Source organism: Pelophylax lessonae, assembly GCF_965119305.1.
Source record: "Pelophylax lessonae genome assembly, chromosome: 8".
Classification (NCBI taxonomy): domain Eukaryota; kingdom Metazoa; phylum Chordata; class Amphibia; order Anura; family Ranidae; genus Pelophylax; species Pelophylax lessonae.
The window spans coordinates 24,015,978-24,032,036 of NC_138775.1; the positions used below are offsets into that span (position 1 = coordinate 24,015,978).

Sequence of the window (16,059 nt, forward strand, 5' to 3'; positions counted from 1 at the left end):
GGCTTGGGGAGGAACAAGACCTGTAAGGCCTCATTCACAAAAGACTTTGTAAGACTTTGTCTGGACAGCAGATTCCAACCAATGGATTCTTTCGGTTTGGTTAAAGAGGTGGTTCCTGGCAGCAGTAGCTCAGGTTTTTACAAAGCAATGACAGGCTGACGGGGGAGCCACAGCTTTCTGACATTATTCACATGTTTCCAAACATCTGTCTGTGTCCAGGGCCGAGCACTTGTTGCTAGTTGCAGTTAACTTTTGGATGTGTGAATACATGCGTAGTGCTGCAGCTCCCGTCAGCCTGTCTGCTTTGTACAGGAGTGGCCACAGATGTCCGGAACCACCAGTGCTACCAGCTGAAAGAATCAGCTGATTCTTGCTGCAGAAAGCAGCTGTCTGGACAAAAAAAGGCATGTGAATGAGGCCTAAGTGTTAACTGCAACATTCAGATCCTTAACCACCTTCTTCCCAAGCCTAATGTGACACTTCGCTCCTACATGTAAAGATCTTTTCTCTTTCGCTCGGACACAGCGCTTAATAAATCAGAACTACTGGGTTATATTGCCTCCTCCAGGAGCAGGACTTGGCAGAACAAAAACACCTGGCTACGCCCATAGGCCATCCTCTGCTTGGTATATAACCCCCCTCTCTGCTCTAGGTAGTCGGTTTTAATCTCTCTAGTCAGGAAATAGGACCTAGGCTCCCGGCTGGGATCTCTGGTACTAGCAATTTTTTCTCCTTCCTTACATCTTTTGTTTTTCTCTCGGGAGATCTACAATCAACTGCTGGACTGGGGGAAGGGCTGGATAATCTAGATCCAGTGGCCCCCCTAGCCCAGCCAGCAAGTGCATGCAAACCGCATCTACGCGCTAGGTCAGCCACGGCAGACAGAGGTTGGCCAGCGAGTTAAACCTCTCGCAGGGTTGCATACGACCAAGCTTGGGTCTGAGTCGCAGCAGTCCCTTGGCAGACAGCTCCCCTACTTTGGTGGCGAGGATTCTGTCTGGAACGTTACCCGCACCATGGAAGGGTAAGTACAGCCGCGCCGCCACCCCCCCCCCCTTCCTTTTGGCGGTTTTTTTTTTTTGAGGTGGACGCGGGTAATCTACCATCCTTAAATCCCTCAGTGAGCTGGGCTTCCCCCACTCCCTTTCCCCCTTGTTTGTACCCAGAGTCTGGTGGAGGTCCCAGGGCAGAGAATGCAGCGGAGACCCCTTGGGTCTTCCCCGCTATCCCCACTCTGTAGGGGTCTTGGGATAGTGTGTGTCTTGCCCTGGTAGTTTGGAGTGGTCCCAGTGTAGGGGACCCATAGGTGCTTACCCTACTGTTTGCAATGTGGGTACAGTGCAGGGGGGTCCCAGTGCGAGTCTCCCCTAACATGTGTCCTACCTTCGGAGGGTGGGGGGGGCTTCGGTCATCTCCAGTGTCTCCTGTAGGTGCAGGCATCATCGCAGTATAACCGCTGAACCCCAAGGACGTACAGGTAGGTCCTTGGGTGAAAAGTGGTTTAAGGGCAGCTTTTTTTTTTTTTGTTACTGATCTGAACACGACTTTATTCAGTTCAATTTGTGCCCACACACAGCTGCTTGAAAATAGAAAAATGTACATTCAAGGTCCAATTATACTCTATTGGAGTACAAGAGTCACTTGCATCCTTGCAACCAAGGATTCTAGGCGGTCAACTGGAGTCCTGGCAAACCTAGGCGATAATGGCTTCCTACTTTCCTAATAGTACCCAATAAGGCTGTACAAACCTTACATGCATCTAAAAGATCATTGATCCAGTATTTTTTTCTCAGGGTATGCGTAAAGGGAAATATGCAGAAGGAGAGGTCACACTGAGAATGAAGCTGGTGATGGAAGATGGGAAGATGGATCCCGTGGCTTATCGGATAAAATATACCCCTCACCACCGCACAGGAGACAAATGGTATGTCTGGAAGCATCCAGAAAAAGCAGGGTTAGCACCGATAGGTTCACAAGTCTTTCTGTAACCATGCGTCTCTGAAACCCCCTGGATGTCTCTCTCCCATAGATGCCAGGACAAGAAGAGACGCCAGAGCCAACCTATGAGAATTCCAAAGAGCCGAGACTTCCTGTTTTTGCTCTATTTCACCTCTCATACATTTTCCATTTAAAGGATAACTACTTTCAAAGGTCATTTAGGCCTACCTCACCTGCCCAGATGCATGCTTACCTGAATCGAAAGGCAGTGACAGACAGAAATCTTAGGAACCTCTGTCCGAAATCTTCTTTCCCCTGCAGTTGACACAGAAACGCTTACAGTGCATCCGGAAAGTATTCACCCCTTGAGTCAACAGAGCCTAGACTTGAACCCGATTGAACATCTCTGGAGACATCTGAAAATAGGATGTGCATTGACACTCCCCATCCAACCTGATGGTATTTGAGAGGTCCTGCAAAGAATGGGAGAAACTGCCCAAAAATTGAGTATAATGCTACAAGTTTGGCACACCTGTCTTGTGGCTGTAATTGGTGGCAAAGGTGCTTCAACAAAGTACCGAGCAAAGGCCGTAAATAGTTCTGCACGTGATTATTTTTTTTTTTTTTCATGTTTAATTTGCAAAGATTTCAAACAAACTTTCTCTTACGTCCTCCGACAGTCGCCGCCTCTTCATATTCGTCACATATGGGGTATTAGACTTTTCTCCGAAGGAGTAGCTAGGCAACAGAATATGTTAACATTAAAGCTTTTAACATATCCCACCCTCAAGGGGTGGTCCCCTCAGTCAATACCCTCCTACTTCCTGCAACCATATCTCAGTTTTAATGTCTAGCTTGTCAGGAGTGGCTGGCTTTCTCTGTGCTGGGGCTTTCTGCCCCAGACTCTTTCTTCTTTTTGAAATTTTGTTTGAGTTTTCTCTCTACCTTTACTTAGCTGTTATTTTTGTCAGCGTTAGTTCTTCGGATGAAGAGGATCATGCGGGCTGGGTCTCGGGCTGATCCCCCTGGTCGCAGGTCGTGGGTCAGTGGCTTCCCAGCCTGCCATCGAGCGTTCAGCCAGGTAACGCTCCTGGCACAGTGAACGACCCATCCCTGTTCGGTGCAGGGATGATTGGTGAGGTGGCTACCTCACTGGACGCTGTGCGGTTTCTTAACCCCCATTTTGTGCGTCTTGAATTGCGACTCTCCCTGCCTCATGTGCAGCGGCTTGTTCGCCTGTGCGGGTCCCCCACGCCATTGAGAGGTAAGTGTATCTATGTGGGGACCTGTCTGTCTGGGGGGGTGTCAGTCTGGGACTGTGTAACCTGCCTCTATTCACACTGCTTGTCTCCCTATCTCTCGGCTGCATGCTGTGGGCTGCAAGGGGGGGGGGGAGCTGTGTGACACTGTGTGTGTCAGCCTGGTCAGTGTAAGAAGCTGTGTGCTGTGGGGCATGTTTTTTTGGCATGTTTGGGCACTATACAGCGATCGCTGCGGCGATCTGACATGTATTCCTATACAGGGATGTCACGTGTGCATTACTGCACTGTGGAGCGGCGGTTTCGGCGCCAAACGGCGCCATTTTGCCTACACTCGCTCCGGCCGCATGTTTTACATGCATGACGGCCATTTTCTTGTAGCCTCCATAGGCTTTCATAGAGCGCCCTGGCAGCATCACTTCCTCTTTCCAGGAACACCGATCGAGGCAGCAGCAGCGGCGAGGGTCTCCTCAGGTTTTATCCTTCTGTTCTTGCTATCCATTGCCTGTGTTCAGTTTGCATATTCCCTGTGGGGGTCTCATTGTGCTTGAGTGTGGTGCGGTGGGCTGCGCTTGCCGCGCTTGCTTACAGGGGCAGTTAACCCTTTATTGTCTGGCATTACAGGGGCAATGGATTCTCAGGAGGGCAAATTTCCTACCGCCTTGGTGGAAAGCCAGGGGACCGCTGTTTCCCCCCCAGGGGGGGATTTAGCCACTATTGTGTCTGGCCTTGCTGCTCAGGTGCAGATGCTGGTGGCTGCTCAATCTACTAAAAGACCCAGAATTGCTCTTTCCTCTGATTCTGAGGGTGAAGGTGATGGGGTTGTTATGGCGGGGGCCTCCTTATCGGGGTCCCGCTCCTCCCTAGATCTAGTGGGGTCCGAGGTGGAGGCTGAAGTTGAGGGGGTTGATAATTCTCCCCCTGGCTCGCCTGAAGAGCTTGCAATCATGGATGAATTGATTGCTTCCATAAAGCAAACACTGCGTTTGCAGGATGAAGTGTGTCCCCCCGCTGCCTTGGCGGCCTATGGGACGCAGAGAAAACGCAGGACGCCGCAGGTTTTTCCCTGCAATGATGATTTTCAGCGCGCTGTTAAGGAACAATGGCGCAATCTGCGCAAACCTTTTGCTGTACCAAGTAGGTTCAAGCTGCGTTATCCTTTCTCGCCTTCCACTGATGAAAGGTGGTGTGTGCCTCCCCCAGTGGATCACGCAATTGCGGTTTTAAACAAGGCCACTGCGATTCCTGCAGAGGATTCCCCTGTGTTCCGTGATGCCACGGATAGGAGATTGGAGTCTCTTGCCCGTCATACTTATTCTGTTACGGGTTCTATGCTTAAAGCTCTGTTTGCTTCTCTCATGGCGGCCCAGGCGATCGCAAGTTGGACGCAGATGCTTAGGCGCGTCCTAGTGGCCGACTCGGCCTCGCCGGCGACCCTGGATATGGTGGATCAAATCCACCAGGGTGTCATGTATCTGTGTGATGCGGACCTGGTTCCATTGGCTGCACGTGTGCACAGCGTGGCGGTGTTGTCTCGCCGCCTGGTTTGGTTAAAATGTTGGTCGGTGGACCAATCTTCACGTAAGACCTTAGCCAATCTGCCTTATGATGGGTCTCGCCTTTTTGGGGAGTCCTTGGATGTGTTGATTAAGGGGATCACCGGGGGTAAGAGCACTCTCTTGCCCCATTTCCCCAAGGCTAAGGGGGCTTCTGGGAAGAAGCATGCTAATTTTCGGCCCCCTCAAGGGTCCTTTCGTGCCTTTCGGCCGCACTACAAGGGCAAGCCGTTCAAAGGTCAAGGCTCTCAGAAGAAGCCCTGGTCTGGGAAACAGAAGTCCGGCCAATCCGGATCTGCAGCCCATAACAGTTCGGCCTGAAGGGGCGCCCTCACCCAGTTTTGGGGTGGGGGGACGCTTGCTCGGTTTTCTTCAGCCTTGGTTGGCCCGTGTGCGGGACAGATGGGTTCAGGAGATCGTTCGATCTGGTTACAAGATCGAGTTTCTCTCTCGGCCGGAGAGCAGATTTTTTCCCTCAAATCTTCAACTGTCTACAGAGCGTTTACGGGACCTGCACCTGGCGGTGCGGGACCTGAGGGCTCAGGGAGTGGTGGTTCCGGTGCCTCATCGGGACAGATTTCGGGGGTTTTATTCCAATCTGTTCACCGTGCCCAGGAAGGAGGGCAAGGTTCGTCCAATTCTGGACTTGAAGGCTCTGAACCGCTCTGTGCGGGTTCGCAAGTTCCGCATGGAATCCCTGCGGTCGGTGGTGGCTGCCCTGGTTCCGGGGGAATTCATGGCCTCCATCGATTTGAAGGATGCGTATCTTCACATCCCCATTTTCGAGGGTCACCAGAGGTTCCTTCGATTTGCCATTGCGGAGGATCACTACCAGTTCGTGGCGTTGCCTTTTGGTCTCGCCTCGGCTCCGCGGGTCTTCACCAAGGTGCTTGCACCGGTTCTGGCATTATTGAGGGCCCAGGGCATTTCTGTCCTGGGGTATCTGGACGACATTCTGGTTCGGTCTGCGACCAGCCAGGGTCTGGAGAAGGACCTGTCTGTCACGATGCAAACTCTGCAGGAGTTTGGTTGGACGATAAATTTTCCAAAGTCGACACTGAGTCCGTCGGTTCGTCTTCCCTACCTGGGAATGATTCTGGACTCGGTGCAGGCGAAGGTCTTCCTGCCGGAAGACAAACTCAGAACTCTTCAGGAGGAAGTCAGGTCCCTCAGGGACGTTCCGCACTCGTCTCTGCGGACGTGCATGAGATGTCTGGGATTGATGGTCTCGGCCTTCGAGGCGATTCCCTTCGCCCAGTTTCACACGCGGGGTCTCCAAGCGGAGATCCTGTCCAGGTGGGACGGGCGACCTCAATCTCTGGATCTTCAAATCTCGTTGAGTCATCGCACCAGAAGAAACCTTCTGTGGTGGCTCCAGTCCCCGTTGGTGTCCGGGGGCAAGTCGTTTCGTCCTGTCTCGTGGACGGTGATCACCACGGATGCCAGCCTGTCGGGCTGGGGTGGTGTTCTGGGCGTTCTATCCGCCCAGGGTACTTGGTCGGAGGGGGAGTCTTCCCTTCCGATCAACATTGTGGAATTGCGTGCGATAAGTCTGTCTTCATCGCTGGACGGACCGGCTGCAGGGCTGCCCGGTTCGGGCGCAGACGGACAATGCCACGGCGGTGGCCTACATCAACCACCAAGGGGGCACCAGGAGTGCCCGAGCGGCTCGAGAAGTGGCCGACATTCTGTCTTGGGCCGAGACTCATGTCCCGGTGATTACGGCGGTTCACATTCCGGGGGTGGAGAACTGGCAGGCGGACTATCTGAGTCGCCAGACCCTGGATCAGGGGGAATGGTCTCTCCACCCGGCTGTCTTCCAGATGTTGTGCGCGAAGTGGGGTCTTCCAGATGTGGACCTGTTCGCGTCTCGTCTCAACAACAAGGTGAAAAGGTTCGTGGCAAGGACGCGCGACCCTCGGGCAGACGCGTCGGACGCGTTAGTGGCCCCGTGGCATCAGTACAGGCTGATGTACGCGTTTCCACCGATTCAGTTGCTGTCCAGGTTCCTTCGCAGGTTACACTCGGAACGCAGCACGGTGATTCTTGTGGCACCGGACTGGCCTCGCCGGTCCTGGTACGCAGACCTCGTGAATCTGGCGGTCGACGCCCCGTGGCGTCTGCCTCTTTGAGACGATCTACTGTCTCAAGGACCGATATACCATCCTGCTTTACAGTCGCTGGCTTTGACGGCCTGGCTGTTGAGACCGAGGTCCTGAAGGAGAAGGGTCTCTCTCCAGAGGTCGTTCATACTTTGATCAACGCGAGGAAGTCTTCCTCGGGGAAGGTTTATTACCGTACTTGGAAGGCCTATTTTGCCTGGTGTGAGTCCAGGGGGTTTTCACCCCGCACGTACTCGGTTTCCCGTGTGCTGTCTTTCCTTCAAACGGGTGTTGATCAGCGTTTGGCGCTGGCTACGATAAAGGGTCAGGTGTCTGCTCTGGCCGTTCTGTTTCAACGTCCCGTGGCTTCCAACTCCTTGGTTGGCACTTTTGTTCAGGGTGTGCGGCATCTGGTTCCTCCTAGGAGGGATCCTTTGCCCCCTTGGGACTTGAATCTCGTTCTGTCTGTGTTGCAACGTGCTCCTTTTGAACAGATCAGGGAGATCTCGTTGTCTATGTTGTCCAAAAAGGTTGCCTTTTTGGTGGCGATCACTTCGGCTCGCAGGGTGTCGGAGCTGGCAGCTTTGTCCTGCAAGTCTCCGTACCTGGTTATTCATTTGGATAAGGTGGTCTTGCGACCTAATCCTTCTTTTCTTCCGAAACGAGTTTCGGAATTCCATCTAAATGAGGATATTGTCTTACCTTCGCTGTGCGCGAAGCCTAAACATCCAAAGGAGGTGAGATTGCATTCTCTGGATGTTGTTCGGGCGATAAGGGTTTACCTTAAATCGACTGAGTCTTTTCGAAAGACGGACTCCTTGTTTGTTCTTCCAGAGGGTCCTCGGAAGGGCATGGCGGCTTCGGCCTCTACCATCGCCAAATGGATCAGGCAGACCATTGAACAGGCCTATGCCTTGCAGGGGAAGGTTCCCCCTGTACCTGTGAAGGCGCACTCTACTAGATCTTTGAGTACGTCTTGGGCCTGTCGTCATGGGGCTTCTGTAGCCCAGGTGTGTAAGGCGGCGACCTGGTCGACCGTACACACTTTCACAAGATTCTACAAAGTAGATGTTCAGGCATCGGCGGATGCTTCCTTTGGCCGCAAGGTTCTTAGTGCGGCAGTTCCCTAGGGTCCCTTGTTGGGGACCTCTGGCTGTTGGGATAAGTTTTGTATCCCCTGGTTTTTTGTCTTTTCCTGGGTTGTTGCTCCTGTTGAGCACTTGTTTTTTCCTGTTGCCCAGCTGGTTTCCTTCCTTTGGTAAGGTTCCTTTCTTTGATGCGGAGACTGCGTTGCCTTTTCGGCGCGGATGCGTTTCCCACCCCTCATGTTTGCACTGCTTTGGGACGTCCCCATATGTGACGAATATGAAGAGGCGGCGACTGTCGGAGGACGTAAGAGAAAACGGAATTTTTGTAAAATCTTACCTGTAAAATTCCTTTCTCTGAGTCCTCCGACAGTCGCCGCCCCCGCCCCTCTTTTGGGGTTTGGTTGTATACTCTACTGCTATTCCACTAAAACTGAGATATGGTTGCAGGAAGTAGGAGGGTATTGACTGAGGGGACCACCCCTTGAGGGTGGGATATGTTAAAAGCTTTAATGTTAACATATTCTGTTGCCTAGCTACTCCTTCGGAGCAAAGTCTAATACCCCATATGTGACGAATATGAAGAGGCGGCGACTGTCGGAGGACTCGGAGAAAGGAATTTTACAGGTAAGATTTTACAAAAATTCCGTTTTTCACATTGTCGTTATGGGGTATTGTTTGTAGAATTTTGAGGAAAATAATGAATTTAATTTTGGCATAAGGCTGTAACATTACAAAATGTGGAAAAAGTGAAGCGCTGTATATACTTTCCGGATGCACTGTAGGAGAGGGCCCCAAGTCTGATTTAAAGATTTCTTCGGGTTGTGGCCATCCATGTCAATTGAGTATGCATCTGGGGTAAGATCAGAATTGGACCAAAAGGATCACTGTAACAAAGTTATCATTTAAAGGGAACGTATAATTTGTCCACTTAGGGTGTCACCTGAGCTGTCCCATGTATGACGGTTGCACATGAATCCATAAGTTGGGGGGGCAGTGACAAATTGTTTTGGATAGCAAAAAAAAGTATATAGAGCTGTTGGGATAAATTCCCTCTTTTTCATTGAATTAAGGCTGTTCTTTCGTTCCCTGCAGGTGTATATATCCAACATACGACTATACACACTGTCTATGTGATTCCATAGAGCAAATCTCACACTCTCTATGCACCAAAGAGTTCCAGGCAAGGTGAGTGAACTTGACAGCAGATGAGTTGACCTGTTTATAAAAGCTGGAAGGAGTAAGAAATGGTGCTTGCCCATAGCTATCAATTAGGTGTTGTCTTTAATTGTTTTTAGCCTGCACTGACAAAATAGAAGCTGAAATCTGGTTGGCTTTTACAGGAAACCCAAGTTTCTCTTTCATTCATTGACAAACGCAGCTCCTGATTTTCTTCACCACTGGGTTATACTGCCCCCTAAAGGAGTAGGACACTAGGTAGAAAAAAAGTCTGGCTACGCCTATGGGAAATCCCAGGGTGTATACTCCCTCTCTCGGCTATAGGTACAGTTATAGTAGCTATAGTTTTTTCTGCCTAGTCAGGAGCAAGGACCTAGTTCCTTGCTGGGTTCAATGGTCCTGGCAATTTTTTCTTTAGATAGAAATTTTTGGTGTGAGATCTACAGGATGGAGTCCATTCTCACGGTGGTGGCATCCCTGGCATCAGGGGGATTTTCTCGCCTCTATCAACATCAAAGATGCTTTCCTTCACATTCCAATATGTGCCGGTTAGCAGAGCTTCCTCCACTTTGCCATGGGAGAGGAGCATTATCAGTTTGTGGAGTTACCCTTTGGTATCGCCTCTGCTCCTTGGGTGTTCACAGAAGTGTTAACCCCCGGTGCTAGCTTTGCTATGCCAATGGGGGATCGCGGTACTGAGCTACTTGGACAATCTCCTTCTGTGAGTGGAGTCTCCTGGTCTGGTGGAAAACCTGGAGATCACAATACGAGCTCTGCAGGAGTTCAGCTGGATTCTGAATTTTCAGGAGTCTGTCCTGGTTCTGTCCACAAAGCTGGACTATCTGAGCCAGACTTTGGACTCGGCCTTAGCCAGAGTGCTCCTTCCTCTGGACAAACTCCAGAAATCGCAGGCTGCAGTTCGTCTCCTGCTGTCCAACAGATGGTCATCTCTCCGGACTTTCATGCGGTTGCTGGGCTTGATGGTGTCTACCTTCGAGGCGGTTCCGTTTACTATGTCTCTGCAAATAAAGATTCTGGCCAAATGGGACAAGACTCTGTAGTCTTTGGACAATCCGATCCGGCTGAGTCGGGGAATGAAGGAGTCTATGGTGGCTTCGGCTGGGCAAATCCTTCCTCCCCTTGTCTTGGACAGTGGTCACCATGGATGCCAGCCTGTCCGGCTGGGGAGGTGTCCTCGGCAAGCATTCTGTTTAGGGGATCTGGACGCTGGAAGAGTCCAGACTACTGATTTAATGTCTTGGAACTCCGCGTGATCAGACTGTGACTGGACCATTGGACAGATCGTCTTCAGGGATGACCAGTGCGCATTCAATCAGACAATGTCACGGCCGTGGCTTATGTAAATCACCAAGAGGACACAAGTGTCCTGGCGGCTCTGGAGGTAGCTGGCTTTCTACGATGGGCAGAATGGTTCGGTTCGTTCCAGCCCTCTCCACCATTCACATTCCCGGGGTGGAAAATTGGCAAGCAGATTACCTCAGTCGGCAGGCGTTGGACCATGGGGAGTGGTCTCTTAATCCAGAGGTGTTTTTCATCAGCTGTGTCTCCAGTGGGACTCCCCCGAGGTGTATCTGTTGGCATCTCGGCTCCGACAGAAAGGTATAGAGGTTTGTGGCTCGGTCACGGGATCCTCTGGCAGACGCCACAGACGCACTGGTGGCCCTGTGGGGTCTTTATCATCTGATTTACGCCCTCTCTCCTCTCAAGCTTCTGCCAAGCCTTCTATGCTGGATCAAGGCAGAAGGAATTGCGGTCATCTTAGTGGCTCCGGACTGGCCTCGTTGGGCTTTGTACGCCGATCTGGTGCGGCTGGTCGCCGACGTTACTTGGCAGATTCCTCTGAGAGCAGGGAGAGGGAGTATACCCCCTGGGAGTGCCCATAGGGGTAGCCAGACTTTTTTTCTGCCTAATATTCTCCTATAGGGGCAGTATAACCCAATGGTTAAGAATATCAGGAGCTGTGTCCATCAATGGACATCAGAGAAATGGATTTTACGGTAAGTCGAAATCCCATTTTTCTCCTCGCTCTTCTTGAATAAATGTGGGTCAGATTTGTTAAAATAAGGTTCTGTCTTATTATTTTCTGTCCCTTTTGACAGTGTTTGTCAGGATAGATGGAGAGGAATGAGTCTTCCCAGCCGGAATGCAGACCGCTATAAATGCTAGCACCAACCACTGACTTTAAAAAAAAAAAACAAAAAAAAAAAAACCTCTTAGCCTGTCGAAGGATTCAGCGCTGTCCTCACCCAGGTCGGTTCCTCACCAGTCTAAGGTCCCTGGTGCTGGCATGTTTACTAAGGGAAAACCAGCTGTGACTCCTGCGGCTTCACAGCCAGCTTCCCACTACACGTTCACAAGTTGCGTTGCACTGTGTGAATGGTTGCGCAGCCTCCTAGGACCTGTGACGTGTCCCAGGAGGCTGTGGGCAGGGACAGAGGGGGGGGGGGGGGAACTAGGCGGTCCGAGCGGAAGTGGATACATGCTAAAACTAGGTACATGCTTTAGAGTATGCCTAGGACATGCTCAATCAGTATTCTGTCCATCTAGTATGCCCTAAATGCCATTGCAGCTTGATGAATTGGGGTCTTTATTAACACAAATCCCCTTCAAATTTTTACATAGGCGATCGTCCTACTTCTGGCTCTGTAATGCGCTGGACGTCTACTGCCCTGTGCAGTGGGAATATGGACGGCTGAACTTGCACTATACCGTGGTATCCAAAAGAAAGATCATCAAACTGGTGGAAACCGGAGCTGTCAGGTAGGTGAGACATGAATGATGAGGGATTTTTGCCTTCCTAATATATAAGACCAGTAAGCCCTTGAAATTCCTCTCCTGATGTAGGGACTGGGATGACCCCCGTCTTTTCACACTGACCGCTCTGAGACGAAGAGGATTCCCACCCGAAGCTATCAACAACTTCTGCGCCAGGGTATGGACTGCCTCTTATTTGCTGCCATAACGGTTTGTTATATGATCAGGGAAAAGTATATGGTCTTGGTTTAGGGAATTCTTAGACGTTGTGAAACAATACTTTGGGCTTCCACTTGTAAAAAGTTTCTAAAAAGCTTTTGTGTCACCTACTGAGGAAAACGCAGACCCCTTCTTTTGAATGGTGTGATATAGAGTACATGTCAAAACTCACAAAGTTGCCTGAAAGGCAAAGACTTGCATATAGTAGGTGGCCAGGCACTCGGGACCATTTTCATAATGTTATAATGGTACCAGCAGACATCCTAAAGAGAACCAGTTGCAGCTGGACTTATACAAGAATATTTAGTCTTAGGCCCCTTTCACACACTCCGTCCGCCAGACGGAGTCCGTTTTTCTCAGCGGGGGATCGATCTGCCGATCCCCCGCTGAGCAGCAGGAGGACAGCTGCTGCATACATCTCTATGGGGAAAATCGAATTGAAACGGACTGTCGGTCCGTTCTCATCCGATCCCATCCGATCCGCTGGACGGATGGCAAATAGGGTTTCCATCCGTCCAGATTTATCGGATCGGGTCGGATGTCAGCGGACATGTCTCTGCTGCCATCCGGTGCCCCATAGGAATGCATGGGGGGACCATTCAGATCCGCCAAAAAAACGAACAGGCGGATCTGAACGGTCCACCTGTGAAAGGGGCCTTAGAGGCAAAGTTGTATTACCAAAAACCTGCCTATGTAGGTAAGGGGTGCTGATGGAAACCAACTGAGCAGCTTTGACCAAATGTTTGGATGATGGAAGTCTATCTTTTTATTCAGTAAATTAAGAGAACACCCTCAAATCCTTCAGAATCTGTATCGACGGGCTTTAGTTCGCATCGGTCAGGTTTTACATTCTCGTACATGCAAGTCTATGGTGATGCAAAACAAGCTTGAAGCAGGTCAGAAGGAAGTCAAATGCACCTGAATTCTGAATGCAAATTTTATAATGATAGCAAACGGATTCCAGTGACATAAAGCCCAAAGGCCCAATCCTTTATGTCAAGGATTAATTCGGATTTAATTCCCTGACTTAGGCTAATTTGCCAAGCACTTGTGTCTTGGGCAAATTAGCCTAAGGCTCGGTTCACATATATGCGATGCGGGAAGGCTGCGAATTCGCAGCCTGTTCCCGCATCGCACACGTTCCCCCGGCAGTTCACACTGCCATATGCGATACGCTGGGGGTGTCAATGTAATCTTAACGACACCCCCAGTTTGATCGCATATCGCAGTGCGATCGTGCAGTTCGCACAGGATCGGATCGCACAAGTGTGAACCGCTGTGCGATCCGATCCTGATGCAGCTGCAAAAATGCCTCCTGTGCGTGTTTGCTGCGGGAGCGATGCGAATTTAGCCATACAGTTTGTATGGCTAAACTCGCACCGCACAGCTGATCGCATGTAATGTCGGAGCAGTGCACTCCGACATTACATGCGAACCCCGCACACGCACAAGTGTGAACCGGGGCTAAGTCATGAAACTGTCTGGAATGGTATGTGCCATATTAACTAAGCAGATATACCCATTTCAGGTCTATCTACGCCAACAGTTTCAAAATGATAGAAACTAGTGCAGGTCTGCTACTAATTAAAATATGGAATGTGACAGTTTTCTATAAAGAAAACTGCAGATTCCTGCCAGGTTGACCTTGACAATACAGGATGTGAGCGGTCAGACAGCTCATATCCAACTCTCTGCTTGTGCAGTGATAACACTACATGAACAGAACTTTGAGCTGACCTGGGGGTGAGGATGGGCAGAGATTGAAACATGCAGCTCCAGCTCTCTGTTATCTGGGCTGCCTATCAGACAAGGCAGAACAGAGAACTGATCGCTCCTAATTAAAAAAGGGGCCTGCGCCCCTTTTAAGAGCAGCATCTGCTAATCCTTTTTAGTTTTAGAAGATCCGTGCAAGCTTCCGCTTGCACCACTCTTTAATTGTGCCCAATGTATCTAAACTGCAGTGCATTCTAACCTATGCTGCACTTTATCAACGATTTCCAGGCACATCCAGTGCCCATGGGCCTTCATTGCATTTCATATTTTTACAGCTATTAAAGTTGCTTTGTTTGTGGAGCTTCAAAATATTTCTGAAGGTTCTGTTCTAGTTGCCGTTGTACAGTTCGCACAACAGACCATTTTTATCTAGGGGCAGATTATGTAAGCTAGGCTGAGTAACCCATAAGCAAGCCAGCAGCAGAGCAGATTTAATAGCTTCAATTGTAAGGTTTATTTTACGCATTCTCGTTTCTCAAGCTGCTTCCAAATCTTTCCTCACTGTGAATTGTTTTCTGCTAGGTTGGCGTGACTGTTGCTCAGACAACGATGGAACCACATTTACTAGAGGCCTGTGTCAGAGAGGTGCTGAACGACACAGCCCCCCGGGTAATGGCTGTTTTGGAGCCTCTGAAAGTCACAATTACCAACTTCCCAGCAGAGAAGGTAATCTCTCAGTAGGTTGGATACAGAGATTCATTAGAAGGGATTTGAATTCCAATAAAGCTAAGCCATTTCTCTTTCCCCAAAAGGCATTTGATGTCTTGGTTCCAAACTTCCCAGCTGATGAGTCTAAGGGTTTCCACAGTGTTCCTTTCTCTTCAATAGTCTACATTGAACAGACAGATTTCAGAGAGGTAAGAGATTCTGGCCCCATTGTCCAGGATGGTTCATTCAGAAACGTGATTGTAAAGGTAAAAATCTATAGTTTTTTTTTTTTTTATAACAAATATGTTCTACTTTCCTGTTTTGTGCAATGATTTTGCACAGATCAGCCCCGTTCCTCTTCTTCTGGGGTCTCCTGCTGGCGCTCCGGCCCCCCCACCCACCGGCTGAGTGCCCCCATAGGAATCCACTTGCTATGAAGGTACTCATGCTAGCTTGATCCTGAGCCAGAGTTTATCTATTCACAGTGCTTCTTTCCTCCCTCCCCACTGCTTGTGAGCCAGTGAGGAGAGTGTGAAGAGCGATGCTACTCTCGGGCAAATCGCTGGATCAAGATCTAAGGGCTCAGGTAAGTATAAGGGGGAAAGGGGGCTGCACACAGGTTTTTTTTTTTTTTTTTTTTTTACCTTCTGCCTTTTTAGAACTACCTTAACATGTATTTAAACTGAGGGAAAAAAATGTAATATATTGCAACTTATTAGTCCTTCGATTTTTTTTTTTTTTTAGCTTTTATTTTCACTTGGTGATCCTGCCAGTAACATACTTCCTTTCCTAGGGTGATGACACTTACTAGATCATATCTATGTAGGAGCGGCGTTGCCACCCTAGGTCAGGAAGTGTTAGGACTAATGGACAACGCTCCCTCCCAGCCTACAGACAGAACTTTGTATGATGCTAACCAGTGTCGGCATGAAGATATAATATGTAGCCCTTGACCTTGCCAAACATCCTATGGCCAAGTTTTGTCTGTGAAGAAGTCAGTTGGAGATGTATTTTCTATGCTTGTTTGTTTTGGATCACTGGCAATAATTAATTGGCAAGCAGGAGAATGGATTTTAAAAATCAGTGAGAAATTTATTTTGGAGATCTGAGTATGTTTTCCTTCATAGGTGATGGAGAAAGGATACAAGCGCCTGACGCCTAATCAACCTGTGGGCCTCCGACATGCCGGTTATGTCATATCTGTACAGAACGTTGTGAAGGTGAGTGTTATGAGTATTTACTGGGTTTCCCCTTTCTAGCCAAAATATTGTTTCTCTTTTGTCCATCGATGGCCACAGTGCTCCATAAATCATAACTACTGGGCCGCCTCCAGGAGTAGGACTAGGCAGAACAAAAAACACCTGCCTATGCCCATGGGCCGTCCTCCGCTGGTATATAACCCCTCTGCTCTAGGTAATCTGTTTTAATCTGTTTCGTTTAGTCAGGAGTAAGGACCCAGGAGTCTGCACTGGCAATCTTAGGGCTGTTTTTCTGTAAACTTTTATTTTTCAGCCGTAGCTCCTGT

The 16,059-nt window shown here is 49.7% G+C and overlaps 1 protein-coding gene across 1 annotated transcript in view; it reads left to right on the plus strand.

Annotated features, from left to right (window-relative positions):
* QARS1 (glutaminyl-tRNA synthetase 1) overlaps nucleotides 1-16,059 on the plus strand; it is a 181,413-nt gene that overhangs the window by 151,357 nt on the left and 13,997 nt on the right. Inside the window, exons 14-20 of the mRNA XM_082265362.1 lie at nucleotides 1,794-1,924; nucleotides 9,036-9,128; nucleotides 11,763-11,900; nucleotides 11,985-12,072; nucleotides 14,409-14,552; nucleotides 14,639-14,743; nucleotides 15,662-15,754. Of these exons, the coding sequence (XP_082121488.1) occupies nucleotides 1,794-1,924; nucleotides 9,036-9,128; nucleotides 11,763-11,900; nucleotides 11,985-12,072; nucleotides 14,409-14,552; nucleotides 14,639-14,743; nucleotides 15,662-15,754 (792 nt within the window). The remainder of the gene's footprint in view (nucleotides 1-1,793; nucleotides 1,925-9,035; nucleotides 9,129-11,762; nucleotides 11,901-11,984; nucleotides 12,073-14,408; nucleotides 14,553-14,638; nucleotides 14,744-15,661; nucleotides 15,755-16,059) is intronic.